The 24,156-nt window shown below is 41.0% G+C and overlaps 1 protein-coding gene across 1 annotated transcript in view; it reads left to right on the forward strand.

The window, feature by feature from the left end:
- The window catches only part of AFF2 (ALF transcription elongation factor 2), a 217,356-nt gene that overhangs the window by 115,206 nt on the left and 77,994 nt on the right, over nt 1–24,156 (forward strand). Inside the window, exons 4-7 of the mRNA XM_081336915.1 lie at nt 9,987–10,031; nt 17,124–17,216; nt 18,130–18,166; nt 19,034–19,085. Coding sequence (XP_081193041.1) covers nt 9,987–10,031; nt 17,124–17,216; nt 18,130–18,166; nt 19,034–19,085 — 227 coding nt within the window. The remainder of the gene's footprint in view (nt 1–9,986; nt 10,032–17,123; nt 17,217–18,129; nt 18,167–19,033; nt 19,086–24,156) is intronic.

Consider the following 24,156-nt stretch of genomic DNA (forward strand, 5'->3'; position numbering starts at 1 on the left):
GCAGGGTGCAATCTACATTTATCACATTGGAAGGTGTGATGAAAGTGAAAATTATGCCCCATCTCATTCTCTCTCAACTTTATCTTAACTTCTGGCCCGTTAGAATTAGTTTGAGTTCAAATGGTTAGCCTGGAAAATAATTGATTTGGTTGCAACAGGATGTAAAAACAAAAAAAAACATTTCCGTACAGGCAACAGTTTAAAAAGTCACCTCTAATGACCATCATTTTGCAAGAGATGATTTAAGATGAAGCTGGTTGGTTGGTTGGATTTTACTATCTGGCTTGGGTCCTGTTTTAATTTTTAGACTGAAAATAACACAGTGTTGGTATTAAACTAGTTCCTAAAACATTTTTACCATACTCTTTTTTTCTAAATATGTTTGTGGCTTAAGAGTGATGTTAACTTCTGGTCGTTCCTGGATTCTGTTTCATGAACATCTACCCCATAACTGCATCTTTATTGATCATGTGGGGTCTGCTAACTCAGCCAGTCAAAGATCACGCTATCCTGTGTCCCTAATCACAGGTCATATGAAATCCTCAGTTGACATGGTTAAGGTAAACCTGAGGATGAAACATCCCTAGCTTTGTGAAAACAGTGCAAATCAGGTAAACTCTAGGAGAATTAACAGAGTTGGAAGGGACCTTGGAGGTCATCTAGTCCAACCCCCCTGCTCAAGCAGGAGACCCTATACCATTTCAGACAGATGGCTATCCAGTCTCTTTTTAAAGGCCTCCAGTGAGGGAGCACCCACAACGTCTGGAGGCAGGTAGTTCCACGGACCGATCATTCTAACTGCCAGGAAATTCCTCCTTAGTTCTAGCTTGCTTTTCTCTTTGATTAGTCTCCATCCCTTGCTTCTTGACCTGCCTTCAGATGCTTTGGAAAATAGTTTGACACACACACACACACACCTCTTCTTTGTGGCAGCCCCTCAAAAAACTCTTATCATATGTAGCAACCTGGAATCAGAACGGAAAGAAGCTTTCCTTACATTTTATTTATTTATTTATTGATGGGATTTATATCCCGCCCTATCTCCCGAAGGAAAAGGGGTAAAATAGACGTGGCCAGGAAAATACTTTAATATTGTGGCAATTATGAACGACGGTGTTTGGCAAGGATAACTTGTCCTTTTTGACTATGCTGATAAGGTGTGTTTGCTCATGAAGTGTTTGGCCTCTCCGCTTGGAGAAGGCGAGAGAGCCCCACATGGCAGATTCTCTAAATCTTCGCCCGGAGGAATGTTTGCCTCTTGACAATAGAGAAGGCAGCTGAGAGGGAGGGAGGGTTAGGGTGTCAGAATCTGCCAACGGCGAGTATGTATTCCAAGGCAGGCACACTTGGAACAAAATATATGCAAAATGGTGTGGAAATGAGAGCCAATTGAAAAGCATTCCAGGAACACCTTGATACAGTCACCAGTAGAAAGAGAAACAGAGAGAGGGAGGGAGGGAGGGAGGGAGAAATAGAGAGAAAGAATGAGAGTGAGAAAGAGAAAGAGAGAGAAGCAAAGAGAAAGAGAGTGAGAAAGAAAGAGAAAGAGAGACAAGGAGAGAGACAGGAAAAAGTGAGGGAGAAATAGAGAAAGAGAATGAGAGTGAGAAAGAGTGAGAGAAGGAGAGAGAGAAGGAGAGAGAGAGAGAAAGAGAAAGAGAGAGAAAGAATGAGTGAGAAAGAGAGAAAGAGGGAAGCAAAGAGAACAAGAGTGAAAGAGAGAAGGAGAGAGAGAAAGAAAGAAAAAAGGAGCAAGAGATAAGAAAGAATGAGAGTGAAAGAGAGTGAGAGAAGCAAAGACAGAAAAAAAGAGTGAGGGAGAAATAGAAGTAATGAGATTGAGAAAGAAAGAGCAAGAGAGAAAGAGAGAAGGAGAGAGAGAGGGAGAGAGAGAGAGAGGGAGGGGGAGAGAGAGAGAGGGAGAGAGAGAGGGAGGGGGAGAGAGAGAGAAGGAGAGAGAGGGAGAGAGAGAGAGAGACTAGTAGACTGGTGACATTATCCAAACCAACTTTGCTGAGCAACCTTCATCCTTCAGACAAAAATATCTAAGCTCTTGTAAGTGCTGTAAGTAGGATCAAGAAGTTCATTATTGATTTCAGTTTGTTTCTCTTTTCAAGTTCACAGTGCTAAAGTCTATTCAGGGCACTTTCTTTTTTATTACCGCACATCACACAAACCATTCAAGCTGGGCTTACTCTCTGCCACCCACTCAGGCTGTGCTTGGCAAAGGCCTCTCCCAAGACTCCAGTTGTGTGTGTGTGTGTGTGTGTGTGTGTACATATACACAGAGAGAAATAATTATTTTGTTTTCTGCTTTTGAACTGTACCATTGAAATGTTGGCTTATTAGAAAAATCCTTATAAGGCTTACTGGTATATATATATTTAAAAACTTTTGTTTTATGCAAAAAATGGGAACCAAGAGGCTATTCATCCACCCTGACAGTCCTTGTTTGTTTGTTCAATGCAATTAATTGGGGGTTAGTATATGGCAAGATATTATGGAGATTCTAAAAGTTGAGGGATGAAGAAGGAAGGAGGGAGGGAAGGAAGGAAGGAAGGAAGGAAGGAAGGAGGGAAGGAAGGAAGGAAGGAGGGAGGGAAGGAAGGAAGGAAGGAAGGAAGGAAGGAAGAAGGAAGGAAGGAAGGAAGGAGGGAGAGAAGGAAGGAAGGAAGGAGGGAGGGAGGGAGAGAAGGAAGGAAGGAAGGAAGGAGGGAGGGAAGGAAGGAGGGAAGGAAGGAAGGAAGGAAGGAAGGAAGGAAGGAAGGAAGGATGGATCAGGTTGCGATGTAAACCAGGACTGTAACTTGCAGGAAAAACCGCATCAGATCAAACTACATAAAATCAACATGTGTTTTTTTAAAGAAATCATTAGCATGGATGTTAATTCAAGAAGATAACCCAGAGTTTAGCATTTGATTCTATCGCTCTGAGAATCCTAAATGGAAGCTGTTGGGTTACAGTACGTGATAGAGCTTGACATTGTAGAAAGATACACTATAGGAGGCCTCTTGCCCAACGTGATCTCAAGGAAAGGCTCATGGGAAGCTAACCCTGATGCAAAGGGAATCCAGCTTTGTGCCCGTGTGGCAAAGGCAAGAAGAAATCCCATCTCTGGATTGAGGGCAGAGGTGGACTTCAATGACATCCTTACAAACAATTCCTCATTTGTGCCACCTTCTGGAAGCCAAATATTCTCAGCTCGCCAAGTGCACATGGCCTCCAGTCTTCTAGACTCCACAGCCCTGTGCGCTCTTTCCAGGAAGTAAATCATTTATTTATTTTTTTTTGCAACCTGGAGGAGTTAATAAGCAAAAACAGGTAGCGGGTTCGTAGAACAGAGCTACAGAGCCAACGTCGCCTTTATACTTCATGACACAGAATTACTGGCATAAAAATAATAGTGAATGATTGTCTCTAATTAGCAGCTGTTTCTCCAAACCGTGCTATCTTCCTTTTCTTTTCTTTTTTTTTTCAGCACCCCCCCTCCTCCTCCCCAAGTCTATGGTGAATTAACCCACGCGTTGGGGCACACAGGCACACACAGAGAGGAATCTATTTGTATTTTGCAGGAGGCTCCAAAATGAAAGTCTCTCCATGGAGCTATCGGAAGGGCAGTAAGAGGAGAGCATTTGCCCCCTTCCTTTCTGGATGCCATTTGCTTCGATTAGGACCCTCTTTCTCTGCAATGCTTGGCTGGTGATATTTGGAAAACTCGTCCAGACTGGTCACGTTTCTCATCACATCTGAGAGTTGCTGTGCTTTGCATAGCAATTAGGCGTGTCTTTGTTTCATCTCCCAGCTGTTTGCTGAAGCTTCCTGCAGCAGATTCAAAGACTACCGGGCGATGGCTGCAGTGCCCGCCGGCAAAAGGGGGCAGGTGGGGGGGGCGATTACCTAGGAAAATAGAGCAGGGGAAAATGCTTGTTTTCAGCTGCAGCCAAAATGGGGAGTTCAGATACACCCTTGTCTTCATCTTTGGGAAAAACCTGGGGATGCTGCCCTCATTGAGCAAAATAACTGGCTTGGTTCCTATCATGCGAGGTCCGTGAGGTGGATTAGAGTCAATGTTTGGGGAGATGTTTTGTTTGTTGTTCTTATTTTCCAAAGAACTCAAGGCAACACACTTCTCTCCTTCAACAGCAAGAACCTTCTGGGGTGGGGTAGACAGAGAGGGCTGGCACCCAGCTGGCTTTTGTGTCTAAGGCGGGACCAGAACTCACCATCCCCTAGTGATTGACCTAAAATAACCCGGTAGCTTTCATGTCTAAGGTGGGACTAGAATTCCCAGTCTCCTGGTGATGGGCCCAAAGTCACCCAGTCATATTTCATGTCTAAGGCAGGTCTAGAACTTACCATCTCCTGGTGATTGGCCCAAAGTCATTCAGCTGGCTTTTGTGCCTAAGATGGCACTATAATTCACAATTTCCCATTTTCTAGCCAGGTGATTTAACCACTAGACCAAACTGGCTTTCACATGCTCACGTTGGATAGATCTCCACAGAGATATATAAATGCTGAAAGAAACGAATGCACAGGCAAATGGGATGCATCAAAGAAAGCAAATCTCTTCTTTCTTTATTGAACCCTCTGTACATGCAGAAAATGGAAGAGAAATGTTTAACTCTTTAAATATGAGGGAGTTGAGATACATCTCTCTTTAAATTAACATTAAAGCATCCGTGTATAATAGATTGTCCATCATTGCCAATTTTTGAGGCGCAGAGTTCAGGGCTCCGGAGGAAGATAAATCTAATAAGATTCAAAAGGCATACTAAAGGATACTTAATTCATTTCCTTCTTCCATCTTCTGAAAAAGCACTGGCTCCGTGAGCAGGTTTGAGTCAGTAAAGATATCCATATGTGAATGAGGGCGTGTTCACCTTCCATCAAAAGTGTTTGCATAAAAATTGACAGGAACTAAGATCTAAGAAAAATGTCCAGCAAACCAGGGTTTAGATCTAAGAAAGAGAAAATGAAGCATCAAACATGGCTTTTCCTTTAACCTTTATCACAAAAATATCATCCCTTTTGCCTCTTGGTTGACCTTCAATTCAACCATTGTGTGAACCCAACTTTTGAAATGATGGGACTTAGTGGTTTGCTGGAACTGCTTGCTGTTACAAGGTTTGTATATGCTAAGTTCATCTATTGGTGGTCTCTCATGACAGACAATCAAGAATCTGACCCCTTCGTGTAGCTCAGATGATGGTTCCACTTCCGCCGAGAGACCTCACCTCTTTCCTCACTAATTACATTCCATTTTTCCTAGCAACCATCTCCTAGCACCTGTTGCTAGTATTTCTTCTTTCCAGCATTCCATACCCTTGGACCACTCCTGACCCCCTCCTCCATCACTCTGTATCATGCCATTCACCATCTAACAAATCTCAGATTAGCAGGGGAACTGATTATAAACAGCAATATGGAGGTTACCTTGAAATAGTTATGGTGTCCTGGAGGTGTATGCCTTTTATATATGTATATGGAGATACTGCAAAATGGCTCCTTGCTCATCGGCCAAGTGCATCTTCTAAGAACCATGTCTGGGATTGAAGGTACTTGGGACATCTTCATGCGTGCAGATACGGCTTTTTGCTAGTAACATTTTCAGTAATGGTTGCTTTGATCTTGTGGATAGCTAAAGAAAGGATCTTGCTTAAATTGACAGTAATGAAATGTAAGCAGCTTCTCTAGGGTAGCAAATGTGCTTCTACGTTTCTTTATAAGATAGATAGACATTACTCAATGCTCTTATGAGAAATAGGTCATTCCTGGTTATTCCATGAACCAGCTGAGAGAGGAAATGACTGGCCCAAACTCATCCAACCGGCTTTCATGCCTAAGGTGGGCCTAGAACTCACTGTCTCCCACTTTCTAGCCCAGTGCCCTAACCACTGGACAAAGCTGGCTCTTTTGTGACCCTATCTGCATGGTCCATTGACAGCTGGAGTTGAAACAGGTTCCCATGCTATGGCTCTCCTAATAAATCATGCTTGGTTCATATCAGCCAGCAAAGACATCTATCTATTCACAATTTCACTCCAGGATTTTTTGCCTCCTTATATAACCATGCTTCTTGTTGTTGATTCTTGATGGGGTCCAATGGCAAGTCAACTTCAAGAAAAGGATGAGTTGTAAGGGAAAGAAAATTAATAGGAGCCATCTTCTACTGATCTCTCTGATAATAATGGATGTTTATGGACAGCATGTAGAGGAAGTGTTTGTTGGTTTGTTCAAAGAAATTCAGTTTTCAACTTTCTGCCTTGGGAAGCCAAAAATACCTAAGCAGGAAATAAGAAAGGAAGTTAAACTATGAATGATAATTTTAGCGACCGTCTCGTGGAATGGATTAGTGTGCGGTGAAACACCTCTGGGGGCACCAGGCAGACTCTTGTAGGATAAAAAGCTGGCATTGTTGACACATGAGAAAGGTCATCAGTGAAGCAATGTCAGGTGTTAGCCCTGTCTTAAAAAATAAAATAAAATCTGAATTAATTGGGGCAAAAGGAGAAAGGAGAAAATGTTTCCTCCACAGGTAAGCAGACTTAAATGCCTTCTTCAAAAGCTAAGATGATCATATTCTATATTCTGGACAACCCAACAGTTGGAAAGGTTTCTAATAAGCTTTTCCAAGCTTAGATTTGTCACAGTTGTGTGGGAGCAAGGGTGGGGAGGAGGAGGAGGAGGAGGAGGAGGAAGAAAGAAGAAGAAGAAGAAGAAGAAGAAGAAGAAGAAGAAGAAGAAGAAGAAGAAGAAGAAGAAGAAGAAGAAGAAGAAGAAGAAGAAGAAGAAGAAAATGTACCTATTTGTTAAAGAATGCAGTGATCACCAAAAAAAATCACCCTAGAAACTAATGTGATTTTCTCCATTTCTTCCATGTCCACCTCTGCTCCAGAGTGGATGTTCACATGTCTCGGAGAAATGGTTAACAGAGCAATAAAATATTGCCTCCTCTATAAGATGTCACAAGAGGAGGTAATCTGTCTTGACTTAGAATGTAAGGCTTTGCATGGATCAATTATGCATATCTTTCTTTTGGGGGGGAGTGCCAGGGTTTTTTGGTGCTCTTTGGGCATACCAGTAGCATGTGAAGCTATGGAAAAAGGAGTCAGCACAATTTTTTCCTGCATTCCCTTCCTCCTCCTCCTCCTCCTCCTCCTCCTCCTCCTCCTCCTCCTCCTCCTCCTCCTCCTCCTCCTCCTCCTCCTTTTATGTCCAAGAAAACAAGCCCACCTTGTTGTAAACAATGAAGAGGTGAGGATGTGGAAATTAAATACAATTAAGTTATGGTCTACATTTATCTCCAACCAGGCCAACTTTCCATTTGTTGGCCGTTGTTTTAAGAAAGAACCAAGTAGTCATTTTGGAAGGATCCTGAATATTTAGTGTTAATAACACTACTCTATTGGATTTTTGACCAATCAGATTGACATTACGTGATGGACAAATCAAAAAAAGGAAGGATATTTTATCTGTCTTTGTAAATCCAAGCTGAATGGCTATCAATAGTCAAATAATAGCCTTTCTAATGTGGGTGGAGTATATATTTTAATAACAAATTACTAAAAGACCTAGATTTTATTGCCATGGATTTTAAAGTAAAACTAGATTCCCTCCATTGACCTACTATATGCATTTCTGCAAGAGGCAAAGGAATCCCCCCCCCATAAAAGCTATCAAGAAACATTTCACAACAGGCAAATTAATTGGTTTTTTTACTGTATTTGAATGAAGTGATTGTCAAATAAAGCATACCATGACAGTTAATAGTGTCATTTAGAGGCACAGAATTATTGGCTTGTTATTGGATGAAAACAAAAGCAAACACTTTGCATTAAGAAGTTTTAATGTGTTTAAAATCCTCATTAGGGATTTATGAACACACTTGCTCAGCAGAATGTCTCATTAATAAGAAACTGAACAGTTTGCTGCTTCTGTGGTACAATTTCAGAGGATTGGTGCTTTTGTTTCATTTTGCTTAATTTTTTTTTTGTCCATGCCTGCATGCTTATGAGGCTGTCTGTCTGTCTGTGTCTCTGCATGCACCTGCTTTAATTTTCCATTTTACTGTCATTAAACCTTTCATCTGAACCTGGACTGCTTGCTGTCAGAGTAGCCTTTCATTGGTGTTTTAAAAATTAGCTGGGGAGACAGTTATGTTACAATCAGTGTTCATTCTCTTCGCTTTTTGGAGAGCAATTAAGACGTCTGGGTGAACACAACACAAATCTAAGGGGTTTCAAATCTTGGAAGGTCAGAAACGTCACCAGTTAATAGATCTACCAGCATCTTTTGACAATCAAAACTGCCGGCCCGCGGGCCGGATGCATCACGTGGAAGCCGCGCCTATCCCATTGCCAGCAATGGCAAAACCGTCCTGATACGTCGCGAGTTTGACATGTCTGGATTAAGGGTTTGCAATTCAGGATTTGCATTTTAGTTTACACATTATAGCATAAAGGACTTCATTGTTGGGTTTTACCCCCCCAGGGCAATTAATCCACCCTATCACTATCAGTAACAAGGGGCATTGTTGTAAAGTGATTTTTCCCGGGGCATGTGGCTTCCATTGATAAAAGTCTGATTTGAAATGTTGGAAATTACATTTGTCCTTTCATGAAGATTCCATCAATTCCCCTTTCTCCCCCAGAATCTTTTGCCAAAATTTCTAAAATTTCTTCGAAATATCAAAAAAGATCTACCAATCTTGGAAAATGCTTTATGAAAAGCAGATGAACAAAATTCTCATCTGCCAACATTGGACAAAGTTAGCAGATACACCTATTCTGAGTCTAAACAAGAGTTTATCAGTGAAAAAGAAGAAGGGGGGTCTTTAATGCCCCACCAGCATAAATCTGACTCAGAATCCATGTTTCAGAAACACATTTTTTTTAAAAGCCAATTGTCCAAAGCCACCAACTTCTATGGATGCTTGTGTTGGATTTATTCTTGCCCACAGTTTCACAAATGCTGAAGTACTTTCTGTCCCAAATTTGCAAACTGTGCTATATTCTGCCCCAGTTTTTCCTAATTGTAGTAAATCCTTGACAAAAAAGAGATCCAAAGAAGATTCTTCACCCAATTTATTTATTTTTTAATAAATCTTTAAAGCTCCCACATGTATGTCTTTAGCTACATTTGGCACAGAGTTCAAATGTGGATGGATTTCAGACTTACGTTCCAAAGACAGTTTTTTCCTTTCTTAAATAGAGCTCTGAGTAGGTTTTCTGGGTCACGTAAACTGCTTTGGGGTTCCTAGAAGGTTGAGCTATGTGCTATTACTGGCCCATCAACAGGAGCAAGTTAAAATTTATTCAAGAGCCTGTTAATTCCTCTGTCCCTTCTCTGTAGCTTAAATTCTTCTGTATTAGTCTTAAACATTGTTTGTATGTTATCTTGGCCAACTGTCAGTCCCCAAGAACAACCTATGAAGTTACTTGTGAGTAGTCTCCTTTACTGTTCTTCACCTATAGGCAGAAACTTGCCAGTCTAAAGCAACTATTTGCATAACTACATATATACTCTGGGGACCATTTTAACCCTCTTTCTGCTGACCAAACTTTCCAAGCTCCGCTGCCTCTTTTACCCTCGGGGTGCAGCCCCTCCCTCCTGGGAATCCAGACCACATCCCACCACACAAACAGAAATGTTATTCAGACTGCACCTAACTGAAGAATTCCATCAGCTCATCAATGCCGTTTTCTCCCCGTGAATTAACAGCAGTATGGATTCTTTAGGCATGTAGATTTTCATTTGGGATTTGTTTGTTGATGTATACCTGAGCAAACATATAGATGGAGCTAATTAATTAATAACTAACGAAGGCTGACCTTCCCTGGGAATACAGTGAAAAGTAGTGCTTTGTTGTTTTACCATTTTAAAAGGCAACATGTAACCTGTTGATATTACCTGTCTTTTACTGGTACTATGACCAGAAAAAATCTTTTTTAGACTGACTACATATATCCTTCTCCCTCTTTTAGGTTAGCCTTCCCAATGATCCCAACTGTGTGGAGGAGATATTACGGGTAAGCTGAATTCTTTTTTTGTCAATTACATAACAGAATCTCCATAGAATGTTAAATAGCAGAACTGTAATGATACGATCGTATCTCTTGTTTATCTAGAAGACTTATCAGGTGATTTCAAACCGAGTGTCCTATTTTAGCTGGAATAAGAGTATGTATTGAACTTTGTGGAAGCATAGAAAAATAGAATCAATTCCATCCATTAGTAAAGCAAACTCATGCTTTAAGTAAGAGGTGAACTTTCACCAGCCAATATAGTAACATCCGTAGGTTGGGTGGAACCAGGCATTTGCAGCACTGCAACACAAAAATGTTAAGAGTTACAACTCTTATATTCCTCATTCAAAAGCCACTTCAACTATAATGAAGGCCCAGAAATTAAATAAAGTGTTCTGAAAGAGGTCCTCGTTGTTGGATCAGAAGTATCCCATATTTGAAGTAGCTTTCCATCCTAGAATGTATCCATTCTATTATAATAAAAATGTATCAGTCAGGTTAATCGTATCCATAGGTTCTTGCATATTCCTTCCTCAAGGCCATACAGTGTTTTCATATGGAAATTTCTGCAAAGGACAAATCTCTTTGGGTCACTAACTTGATGAATGTTCAGTGTTGCAAATCTCTGTGGTTTCTTCAGATGATAAAGTGCTGTTGGACTTCACCATGTGTGGAACAGCAAGCAAACCTTCTCCTTTAGAGGTTGCCATGATGTCTTCACTGAAGACCCAACTAGGACCCAACACTTGTTTGAAGCAGACTAATCCGGTCAATGATTGTCTGTTCACAAAAGTCACATCACCACTTCTTCTTCATGTTGGTTGGGAAATAGATCAATGGGATGTCAGACTGGGGAAGGCTCTTTCCCCAATGGGAAGAACACTCCAAATTTAGGATGGAGTGTCACAGATTTGATATGTAAGATCTTACTAGATGCCGATTCCAAGAACAATGTTCTTCTAGTTAGGAATATCCATTCCATCCTTCAAGACAAATAGTGGGACAGGTGCCGTGTTAATTAAAAGCTTCATACTCCCAAGCAAAACAGAGGCTGCTTATAATTAGAATAAAATGATGAGAATTAAATGAACAAAACTTTGTAATTTATTCTCTCTTCACCCCTCCTGGTGACTAGCTTCAATTTAATGACCTTGGAGAATATGTAAATTGATCAGCAGGTGAAAATGCCCTTGACTGAGAAAATGATATACAATATTACCTTTCTTCTACAATTTGAAAGGCGCTAATCGACTTAATATGGTACTAGCCCTGGTTAAGATGCCCTGTTCACAAAGCAAAATTAGCTTGCTAATAGACTTGTCCCTGTGTTCCTCACCCTCCCAGAAACCCCCTTAATTGTTTCTTTTCATTTGGGTGCAGATGCATCCAATGTCCACAAAAGGTTTCCAAATACCCACGTGCCACTTTTGCTGGGAAGAGTTCAGGGAGGTTTGGGGGGGGGGGGAAGGACACAATCTGAATTTCAAATGTGTTTTGTTTTTTTTCAGACGTCATTGCACAAATAGCAAGCTGGCCGGCATAGTAAATCATAAGAGTCTGTCAAATGTGGGAACACCTTGGGAAGGATATGATGTCAAATACCAGTAACTTAGCAACCTAGCCCTTTTGCTGTCTGAAGAATGAGGCACAATGAGCTTTTCGACAGGGAGTAAATCAACCAACTGAGATCTTAGCAGTGGGCAGAGTAGAACTGGAGATCTTTGCAATGCTAGTTTGTGTTGCATGTACCCAACATCCTCGGGATGTTCCATGCTGCTGATCCGCACTCCAATTAGAACAGGGGTGTCAAACTCAATTTCATTGAGGGCCGCATCAGCATTGCGGTTGCCCTCAGGGGGCCAGGTGGGTGTGGCCTGGGTGGGCGTGGCCTACTGGGTGGGCATGGCTAGAGTGCGTATGGCCTACTGGGTCGGGCGTGGCCAGCTCTACATCGTCCACATCAAGGGTGCCTATGGGGGCCTGGGCAGGAGTGGGACAGATCTGAGGGTCTCTGCCAGGAGGAGGGTCTCTGGGCCAGGGCCAAGGCAGTGGCGGCCATTCCTTCACTGTTTCCAGGATGGCTTCGCGGGCCACATGAAACCACTTCGTGGGCCGGATCTGCCCCCCGGGCCTTGTGTTTGACATGTCTGAGCTAGAAGAATTGTAGAGACTCAAGGTCAGGAGGAGATCTGGCACCATAACACCAGATTGCCTAAAGAAGAAGATCTGTGGGACAGGTGTTATAATTAGCCCTAGCTAACTAGAGCAGGATGCAAAAGAAGCCAAATCTCCAGGCTGGGAAAGCGAGTTCCTGCAAGGCCTTAAGCAAACACCCTTTTGCTAATTCAGAACTTCTCTGTTGGTTACTTTGGCTGTTTATGGTACATGCAATAGTTTACATGAACACCACAGTTCACAGGTGTCAATTCTTCCTACCCGAGCAGGGGGTTGGACTAGAAGACCTCCAAAGCCCCTTCCAACTCTGTTATTCTGTTAGTCATAGATACAAGTTTCCAGGATTGGCTTAATGTCCTTGCTAGCTTTCGTTCTATTGTTTTATTTTGCTGGATATCTTCCTTGGTTAATGTATCCAGAAGCAGGAAAGCAAATGTGCTGAGTTCCTTACTTAGTTCTCAAACTCATAAAGATCTAATTCCTTTTCATCCAGACATTCATTTGTGGTCAGAAAGTCTCTGATTAAACCTAGACTGTCTGCTTTCTCCTCCCATTGACAATGGGTTTGTTCTATTTTTTATTTTAACCGAAGCTATATCCTTCGTATTATAGTTTTCAAAACTAAACCACAAAAGAGGGCAGCAACTCACATTTCTAGTCATTTGAACTCATTGATAGTTGGTTGACAATACCTTGGCAATGGAAGTAGAAATTAACTGCTCTTTGTAGCTGTTCTGCCAAAATCAGCTTTGGGGTAAGACTTACTCCAAGAAGTCTAGACCAAAGCGCACAGGACATTTTCAAGGAGTGAAATCTGGAAAGACAGAGGCTAAGTGGAGAAAATTTGTGCAGTCACTCCAGGACACAGAACAGATGTCTAAAGTAGAAAAGGGGGTGAATCCATTCTCCAAAGCACCTAAAGGCAGGACGAGAAGCAATGGATGGGAACTAATCAAGGAGAGAAGCAACCTAGAACTAAGGAGAAATTTCCTGACAGTGAGAACAATCAACCGGTGGAACAGCTTGCCTTCAGAAGTTGTGGGTGCTCCATCACTGGAAGTTCTCAAGAAGGTGTTGGACAACCATTTGTCTGGAATGGTATAGGATCTCCTGCCTGAGCAGAGGGTTGGACTAGAAGACCTCCAAGGTCCCTTCCAACTCTGTTATTCTGTTAAAGTTCAGTGAATTGGTGACAGCAGCAGTCCCTATGTTCACAACAGGATTTGCAACCTCAACCGACAAAATTAGGGATCAGTCAAGTCTTTTTTTTTTTAATAGAAGGTTTTAGGATTATTATTATTTTTTTAGTTCTTTGCCAGTGTTCGTTTTAAGAATAACTCTACTTTTTTTCCCACTGCTTCAAATTCTTGCACTGCACTCCCTCGAAAATCTGTTGGCAAACCTCAAAGTCAAAACAACCATTCATTTGAATAGTATAAGGCTAGACTTAGTGTAAATAATATTTATGACAATTAAGCTGAACCAGCAGGTGTATGTAGAAGAAACAGACTATAGGGAGAAACAGTTTCATTTTAAGTTTTTTTGTTTGTTTGTTTTAAAGTGAACTTGGAAAAGATAGATGAATTTTATTCATGCAACCCTGCTTTTCGGGCTGCTTATTTCCCAGAACAACAAATAGGGACATATCAAAGCACAGGAAAACGTAAGGAAAGAGGTTTCAACCAAAACTAATATTTCACTTTTTGAGAAGAGAAAGCCAAGAGGAAACAGTTTTCACCTCCGATTAGAAAGCAGTTCCAAACATTTAGACCAGATTTCTACGATTCCCTACCTGACACTGTTACTATCAATGTTACTGTTTTTATTTTATTTTATTTTTAATTACAAATCAAATGATAAAATAAGTCATCACGTAAAAATCAGGAGACGTACTCATAAGAGTAAAACAATCAGTTCCTCCTGAGGAGGTATAAGTTAGCCTGAACCGACCACAAAGCTTGATGGAACATCTTGTACTGCTAAGCTTGTAAGCCGCCCTGAGTCTTTGGAGAAGGGCGGGATATAAATGTAATAAAAATAAAAAAATAAAAATAAAATAAAATTTTTCCATTTCCCCTACCAAATACCCCAATAAGCAGGCCCATTTTCAATCAGACTTTCCCTCCCCCCCTGCAAAAAACACCCCCATAATTCCAAACTCATGTCAGAATGAAGGGGAGACCCAGAACTGAAATTGAACAAATGCATCCATTCCAAGATCCCATAACACAGTCCAGTGCATCCATTTAATGGTTATAATTTATAGTGTCCCATTTTAATGAAAAGGAGTCACAGATTAGGTGAAATCAGTTAGAATGCAACGAGAAAATGGAGAAATCAGTTTTGAATCCTCCCGTATGCTAAATTGCCTGCTAATCTGAGTGGGACTGAGTTTATTTTTTTTTTATTTTAATTTTTTTAGGACATTGGCTGAATTTTTGGAAAGAGGCAGTTTGTAGGTTTGGAGGCTTAGTGCATAAAGTAGAACTAAATGGTTTCCGGAATAATTCCAAAAACAGGCAGTTTCAGGCAGTTTTCATTCGCTCCTTTAGTGAAGCCAAAGACCTTTTTTTTCAGAGCTTAAGAGGTAAACTCTTCTGCAATAAAATATACTCTGGGTAACTTTACGCCAATGCTTCTTTTAGTTGAGAGTTTCTGGGCACGGATAATCCATTTTGATATCCTGACATAACGGATCTTGCTGGACTGATCCTTGTGTAATCTGTTTTAAGGCAACAAGTGCATCCATCCATCCATCCATCCATTAGTACTAAAGGTCTTAGAATGGACCTTTTTTTCCAAGTTAACCACTGGATAAGGTTGGATCACTTGCCATCTGTTATCCAGTCTACCTCTCCAAATTGCTCTGATCATGGAAAAGAGACTCTTCTTGCAGAGACTCAAAATTAATGTATTTTTTACTTTCAAACAAACATTTTTTTATCTGCTTTATTTCTGGGATGAAGTTCATTCTGCCTCTGCACTCCTTCAAGAGTACCGTAGAATTAATTGTTCTGCCTGCTAATTCTTTCCAATTCTTTTGAGAGCCATTAATTCTGCCTTTGAGACAAATTGTACCACAGCTTCTTCTTTTTCTGGCTACTCATTAACATCTTCTGCATGTATGCTTCTCCGTTCTTTACCTGAGGGCATCTACAGCTACTTTTTAAATGACAACAGCATCCTTAAAGAAAAAAGAAAAAAACAAAGAGTTCGGAATTGGTTTAATGCCTACTCATTAATACAATTTTTAAAAAAAACATGGAGCCAATTAAAACAATGCTTCCATCTTTACTTTTATTTTATTTTATTTTATTTTTTGAGGAACACTTGAGCCAAATCAACCTCCAAGTCAGCAATTCTCAATCATCATTTCTGAAAGCTCCATCTTTCTCTTCTTCACAACATAGTACAAGAAATCTGATTTTTTCCCCCCATTAGTTAACACAGTTTTGGAAACACTGGGCTGCATTCTGCCTGGCTGAGGAATTCTGGGAGTTGAAGTCCACAAGTCATAAAAGGGCCAAGTTTGAAGACCCCTAGTCTAGATCAAGGGTCTCCAAACTTGGCAATTTTAAGACTTGTGGACTTCAACTCCCAGAATTCAATGGCTAGCTAATAAATTCTGGGAGTTTAAGTCCACAAGTCTTAAAGTTGCCAAGTTTGGAGACTCCGTCTAGATTCAGTTTACCTGCATTTGGCTTGAAATAATGATGTCCCAGAAAATACGTCCATCTGAGATTCTGGTCAGCCTTCAAAACCTTTAAGAAGTAGTGAATATGGCTAAGGTGTTGGATTCAAACAGATCCAAGGTCAAGTCACGGAAATGAGTGACTTTCTCTCAGTCCAATATCTGTCAACCCTTCTAGATAAATCAGACCATAGATCAATTCCACAGAAAAATTAAAACTACATTCATTGAGATTGGCTGTAATCACAATCTTGCTAGAAGGGTTGGACCTTCTCCCCTTTTTTATACTTAAGTGAATTAGGGAGGTGTCTGTCTGATCCAGCATTATCTGCCTATTTTGGTCTTAAGATACATTTTTCCTCTTAATGCTTTGGTAATAGACCTTGTCTGTCTTTGTCAAGGACACACACTACCACACAGAGTTGCTGTTGTGGGGATAAATTAAGACACCTGTTAGGTGTTCTTGGAGAAAGGGAAAAATATATTCACCACCATCCAGGCATGCAGCATCCGTAGGTTTTGTAATGATCAGGTCAAAAGTCATTCTGTCTGAATGATCACTGAAAGACAGGACTGAAGGAATCTATACTCATGATCCATGCTGGTGTGAGAAGGTATTGGATAGATATTTGAGCTGGAGCACTTTCTTCCCTTTCCAGATATGTGCTTTTAAAAAACTAGTTACTTTACTTTGACTGAGTTATTGACATAACTGTTGTAACCTTCTTAAAAACTGATTGCATTGGTTTACTCCCAATTACATCTTGGAGAGTTACATGTCACTCAGAGTTGGTGGATTGGAGCAGCTTGCAAGCCCTGCAAATAATAATAATAAATAAAAAATACGGCAAGAAACTAAAATCAAATGTCCCTGTGTTTTGTTAAATATTGAAGTTTTTTTTTAAAAAAATACACAAAAGCAGGCAAGCTGAAAAATACAATCCATTTCTGGAGAGACGGATTTCACACTCCACAGTCTGTTTTTAACTGCATTCTGTTGAATAAGCCACCATTGGTTAGGTGCGCTTTCATACCTGAAGCATAATTTACAAGTCACAGTGACTATGTTCACACAAGATATGGCACCAAACAATTGTTCAACTAAGTCCGGCCATGTGAGTCCCACCAGTGTGACTTTGGGGATGCTTAAAAGGAAAAGCAAAGGGAAAGAACATGGATTGGTCTTGACTTAAAAATATACTCCCATGTTTTATTTGCTTCATTGCTAGGAGATGACCCATTCATGGCCTCCGCCTCTCACTGCTATCCACACTCCTGGGAAAGCTGAACAGAACAAATTTACTATCCCAAGCAAGGCCCAGGTAAATTTAAGAACATATTTGCAAATATGTATTTATTCAGAGATATGAAATCACAGTGGAGTACATCAAATCCCCTTTGCTTATTGGGATAAAGCTCCCAGAATTCTCTAGGAGCAAGCAAGGCCATTGGTTCTATTTTGCATGCCAAACCTATCTAATGTTACCTGATTGGATAATGCTTAAATATGCTCTACATGGAGTGCCTCTGAAAACTATTACAAGTGGTCCAGAATAAAATATGTGTGCAGTTTTGGGTGGCTCTTTATTACACCATTTATCTGGGTTACCCCATTGCTCTACAAGCTGCCCTGACTTCCAGATTTCTTCCAAGTGCAGTTAAAGTTCTCACCTTGGGAGCCCTGCATGGCATGGGACTATGTTCAAGTGACTGAATATTCATCAGTAGCTAAGATTGTATTAGATTGTACATTAGTAGACTTCTTTCTAATCTATCCATAAAAGGGACGCGGTGGCTCAGTGGGTTAGGACGCTGAGCTTGTTGATCAGAAGGTCGGCACTTTGGCGGGTCGAATCCCGAGTGCCGTGTAACAGAGTGAGCGCCTGTTACTCGTCCCAGCTTCTGCCAACCTAGCAGTTCAAAAGCACGTAAAAATGCAAGTAGAAAAATAGGGACCACTACGGTGGGAAGGTAACAGCGTTCCGTGCGCCTTCGGCGTCTAGTCATGCCGGCCACATGACCACGGAGATGTCCTCGGACAAGCGCTGGCTCTTCGGCTTTGAAATGGAGATGAGAACCGGCCCCTAGAGTCGGAAACGACTAGCACGCATGTGCGGGGGAACCTTTACCTTTACCTTTAATCTATCTATTCTGCAGTTACTCTGACATGTTCTGTGGATAACTTCCTCCTTCCTAACCTGAACAATGGTGACACGTCTTTGTTTCCCTTTGTAGGATTGCCAGCATCTGACCTCAGGATACCCTGTGCAAAGTAAGTCTTCTCTTCTGAAGGTAAACTAACCTACTGCCACTTGATGCCCTCTAAGGATGCTTGGACCTCCAGCCTCCACCACCATCCCCAGTTGGTGGGATTAGGGAGAGGACAACCTCTCTAAACCATCAGCTCTTCTCTTGATCTGTTATGCTATAAAGACAAAGGATGGAAGGTTCGACTCCATCCGACAGAAAAAGCTAGCTTTTGTATGGTCTTCAATACAGGTAATCCTCAACTTACAACAATTCACCTAGTGACCGTTGGAAGTTACAACAGCACTGAAAAAAGCGACTTGCGGTTGTTTTTCAGACATGTGACTGTTGCAGCATCCTCATGATCACATGATCAGAATTGAGACGTGTGGCAACTGGCTTGTATTTATGACAGTTGCAGTGTCCCCGGGCTCAGGGGATCCCCTTTTGCGACCTCCCAACAAGCAGCCAGATTCACTGAACAGCTGTGTTCTTAACACCTGCAGTGATTCACTGTTGCAAGAAAGGTTGTAAAACGGGGCAAAAACCCACTTAATAACTGTCTCCTGTAGCAGCATAAATTTGGGGCTCAATTGTGGCCCTACGTTGAGGACTACCTGGGGGCAATTAAGCTGACTTTGTAATAATGCCACTTGGGGTGTGTGTGAAAGCCCTAATAAGCAGGCATATACATAGAATGAAGGCTACTGCTAACGCTTGTAAGCCGCCCTGAGTCTTCGGAGAAGGGCGGGATATAAATGGAATTAAAATAAAATAAATAAATAAATATTAGGGTTTGTGACATCCCTTGTTTTGAGGGCGATTGTGGTGTGATGTGCAGTTGCTGCAGAACTTAAGGCAACAAACGTGACTTCGTCTCCTTGATTTTCAGAATGGAATGAGCCTGCCAGTAAAGTTGCAACCAAATCTGTGCCACAGAAATCGTAAGTAATTTCTCTTTGGTTACAGCTTGACACATTTTAAGTGTGAGATCTGTTTGAAGATTAGTAGCTCGGGTTAAGTAGTTGGGCTGTTGGTTTGACCTCTGAACTTGGTGGTTTGGCTGCAAACATTTCGTCTCCATTCGGGGGGGGGGGGGAACATATAAATTATATGTACATTGACACCTCTGAAAAGATGCTTGTTGTGTTTTGCCTCTTGCACAAACAACATTGTTAAGAAGGTATCAGTGTTTTTAAAATCCATTTAATCAGGCATCATATAGATCATATTGACTGATATTAGTTGAGCAGTACAAATTTACATGTTTAATTTAAAAAATATGGAATTAAGTAGGGAAATTGTAAGTTATATTAGGGGGTCCTTGGGCCTTCAGTGCACTTTGAATTGTGCTCATCTGTCAGAGCGCTGGCCTTTAAATACCTTTTTGTACGATGTGAATTGGTGTGGGTATTATTTGTCAGGATGTTGCTGAGTCATGCTCTGGTTTCAGGCTGTTTGATTGGCTGTTTGTTGTTGCCAGTCCATAGTCCTTGGTGTTTAAATATCGTCTGTGTGATGCAAATGGTGTTTGGTTGGTTGGTTGCCTCCAAGTCACAGTCTGGTTTCGGGTCTGGTTTTGGCTTGTGTGGATGGAGGGCTGTTGTTGTTGAGATGTGGCCTGGTTCCTTTTGTGGGGGGTGTGATTTTTGCTGTGTGTTGGGGTGCCTGTTTGTTCATTTTAAATGCTGCCTTCGGGATTGCGGTTGAAGCAGTTCTTTGGTTCTCAGCGGTTGGTAGACTGGGTCGATGTCAATGTGTCTGTTTATTGACTTATGGGTGGAGAACCAGGCTTTGAGGAATTTTAACTGTGCCTAAGGATGAAATTGATGCATATCTACCACTGTTTGATCTGGGTTAAGACCAGGGGAAATCTGGATTCAGATCCGCATGAAGCTACATAAGTTGCTGGCTGACTTTGTTTCACATACACTGATATATTTATTTCAGGTAAAAGACTTTTACAATCAAGTTTAAAGCAGTTGGTTTGAAAGGTTAGACCAAGGGTGTCAAATTGCTGGCCCAAGGGCTGGATGCGTCAGGTGGCAGCTGCACCCACCCCATTGCTGGCAATGGCAAAACTGTCCCGATACGTTGTGCGACGTCACGTGACATCGCAGGTTTGACATGTCTGGGTTAGACTGAACCTTGCTGGGACAAAAAGGAGCATTTTATGGCTTGGAGACTGACCTGTTGGGCAGTCACTGGACAGTTGATATGAGCTGTAGCGCAAACATCCTTGTAGATAGCGCCAATAGGTGGCAGGACAATCCTGGACCAAAAAATGCAGGTGTTTGGCAAAAGAAAGACAGAATCTTGCTACAACTTAAGAATCCTTTGACAAGACTGTGATTCCACCTCTTCACAATTTCTGTAGCTACCAGACCTTATTATTACTATTATTTTTCTCCCCTTTTGGCCTACTGGGTCTGCCTGAGGGCAGAAGTCTGATTCCTTCCTTCTCGTTGTTACCTGTCTTAAACTACCTTGTATTGGAGAATTCCCCGGCATGTCAAGGGAACCCAAAACATCGTCTTAGAATGCCAATCATCTTTCGCTTCTAGCGATGGGATGTTCTGGGATTGTGGGCTTGAGCAGACAAAATCCATCCATTTGTGTTAATATTTTTTGATAGGCAGACTAGCAGTCAACAAGAGGGAAATAAAGCACTCCCTGTCATTTCTATTTTGCCGTGTTTTACAAAAAGAATACTGATTTGCAGGGGGGAAAAGATACAGACTTGGAGAGGATGGCTGGGGATTCAAGGTGTCTTTCTGATTTTGACTGTTGAGCCATGATGCCATGTCACAAAGAAACACACTGCGTTGCCTTGCAGAGAGTTATGGATAGTTATTTTATTTAATGGGCTTGGCACCTTCGTGCCTCCGGGTAGTAAATTTCACAGCAGTTGGCATCTATTGAAAATCCCTACCCACCCACCAATTTTAATAAGAATGTTGCAATAATCTTAACATGTAGCACAGGATTTAGGTAGCCAAAGCCAAAATATAGGCTTGTTCTTATTTTCAGCATCCAAGAAAGGTCATTTATTTACTGATTATGGGTTTACTGCAGACTTATTTACCACCCTAGGCAGTTTACAAGAATGAAATACCCAACAGCCTAAAAATAAAATCTCCCTCTGACCCCTTAACCAATGGATCTACCCTAACACAATGCTTCTCTTGGATGAGAAGCCAAATATCTTCCAGGAAAAACAAAGCAAGTCCAGTTGCCTCTTGAAAAAACACCTTTGGGATTGTAGATTTATCCAATGCCTTCCAGATGGGTTGAGATTTCATTTCCCATGATTCACAGCTGTGCCTTTATATATTGCACCTGACTACTCCATCAGATCCATTTCAACCACCTTGATCAGGATTATCCATTATCAACACTACAAGAAACCCTTCATAAGGGTTTATAATCTTAATAAGATGGTATTTTCATCCATCTTTCAAACGTTCAAAGAAAATTGAACAGTTGGCCATTATCAGCTTTCAGCGATAATTGCCACTAGATTCTCAACCCTGAAGAGTGAGTATACTTGTGGGAAGCCCATTTGAAAATGGAAACGTACTTCAAGATCTCCACCGCTCTTGAAAGAGGTATCATTTCTTTGTGGTGTTCCTTCATCATGTCACAATGGAGCATTTGAGAGCCCGGAAAGTAAAACAAAGCCACCAAAACAACAGCAACAACAATAAAAATTGGCAACGTCTTTATGAGTCAAATTATGGGTAATTCATTCTTTGAAATGCTTTGACAGGATCTCCTACTGAAAAGCCATCAGGAGGCATCAAGAGGATTTTAACGCTGCGCTTTTCATAACGGATAATGTGACAACAATCAATGACGCCATTCAGAACATTCAAAGCAAAATATAGTCATGATCTCTGAAAGTTAACAGGGAATATTAAACATGGCAATTTAGCCAAGAGAGGCATTTGAATTCCCTTTTAAGCCTCTGAACTTCAAACTTTTTCTTCTTACTGGCCTCCATGCTGTTTGTCACCAGAAATAACCCAAGGAATACAACATTTCCCTTTTTTTATTAGAGACGTGTTATCGTTATTAAAGTGGTTTTTATGAGAGGCTTGTCACGTCTCCTGGCGTTAGGATCTGTATGATGCCTTTGGAAGCTGTTCATAGGCTACTTCTCATCTTCAAAGCTAACAAGAGAATTTGCCAATATGCACAGAGGGTTATCTTCAAAAGCTCCAACAGCTGTAAAAACCTGCTTTTCATTTGGTGATTTATTTGATTGGTTTTCAGGTGAAAAAATGTAGGAATATGAAACCATGCTTGAACAAGAATCCATTGGCTGAAGTCACCTGCGCAACTGTTCTCGTGCACTTCTGTTTTCTTGAAATTTATTCTCAAGGCAGCCTATCTGACCAGATATTTTACAGTGAATGAAATCACGATTCGCTGGGCTGTCTTAGAAAAGAGGATGCCCTCACAAAGGGGTGGTGAGGAAAATCAAGGAGCGAAGCAACCTAGAATTAAGGATAAATTTCCTGACAGTTAGAACAATTAATCAGTGGAGCAACTTGCCTTCAGAAGTTGTGGGTGCTCCATCACTGGAGATTTTAAGAAGTTATTGGACAACCATTTGTCTGAAATGGTGCAGGGTCTCCTGCTTAAGTAGGAGGTTGGACTAGGAGACCTCCAAGGTCCCTTCCAACTGTTACATCTGTTAAAATGGCTGCTGAGAGCAGTAGCTATGTATCTCAAGAGGATGTCTCTTCAGAGATGGAGAGATTCAGAAAGATATATTTCCACCTCATAAATATACACCCATTGCCCAGAATAAGTTCAGTGCAAGTATAATATTAATAAGCAGCTTAGGCAATATTTATTGAAGACAAATAATTAAGACCAGTGTGCTTCGGCAGATGAAGCCATTCCTCAAACTAATTTCCAAACAAGTCTCTTAATTTGTTTTCATTATTTAGTGGCTCACTTGCTTTTAAGCTTTCCCATCAAAATAAAATATTTGCTGGCCTCACCTAATAAATGGCCTGCTCTCAGGATGTTTATAAATTACTTTAAAAGATTCTGTGACAAGGGGGGATTTAATTTGGTTATACGTTAACAACCAAGTCCTGAATAATTTATATCTCTGGCCTAAGTAGTCTGTTAAATGGGGCAAGAAAAAGAGGCCCAGTTGAGAGAAGACATACAGAGACCAAGGTGATGATATATCACCCCAAAACAATTCATACTGTTAGCAGATCAAGTGGCTCCCATTTTGAAGATATATTTGTATGTGGGAATCCCCTTGAAGGATGAGGGGAAGAGGTACTGCCTAGGGAATAATCAGATAAAGTTAGGAGCGCACAAATACTTAAGCAAATACTCAAGCAAAGAAAGAAATTCAAGAAGGATCTGCCCTAACATATCAAGCTGTTAAAAGTGACAGTAGGAGATTTGTATTTTTAGACCTGCAAAATTCTGTTTACAGAATTAGCTCATCTGCTCCTGTTTCCTGTCTGGTTTACCTGGAAGGGCTGACAGAATTCTCCAGCTGACCACATGGCCAAATTTATTTATTTATTATTATTAATTTATTAATTTAATTTATATACCGCCCTTACTAATGGGAATTGAGGGCTCTGGCAGGAGAATTAGCTAAGATGGTCAACTGGAAAATTATGGATGTTCTGCACTACGATCTGTATGAATTCCCGGGGAACTGTGCTATGGGATGTAAGGTGTTAGGTGATCTTTTCCCAAGGTTAAGCACCTGCTTTTCATAGCTGTGGCACAATCCAAGTAAAACATATATTTGATTTAAGAAGTTGCTTCGTGTGTGATCCAAGTCTTTTAGCCTTTGAATCAGAAGCATTGCACAACGTAGCTGATATAAACTTTGATCAAGTCCCTCTCATTAACCTGATTTCAAACCTACTTCCTGGACAGGGTGTGGAAGTAAAAAAAGGAGTTAAAGGAGGAGGAGAGATCCCAGCAAGAGAAATAATTCATAGTCCCACTTTCTTTCATGTCTCACCA

The sequence above is a fragment of the Vipera berus genome (assembly GCF_964194415.1).
Source record: "Vipera berus genome assembly, chromosome: 11".
Taxonomy (NCBI): domain Eukaryota; kingdom Metazoa; phylum Chordata; class Lepidosauria; order Squamata; family Viperidae; genus Vipera; species Vipera berus.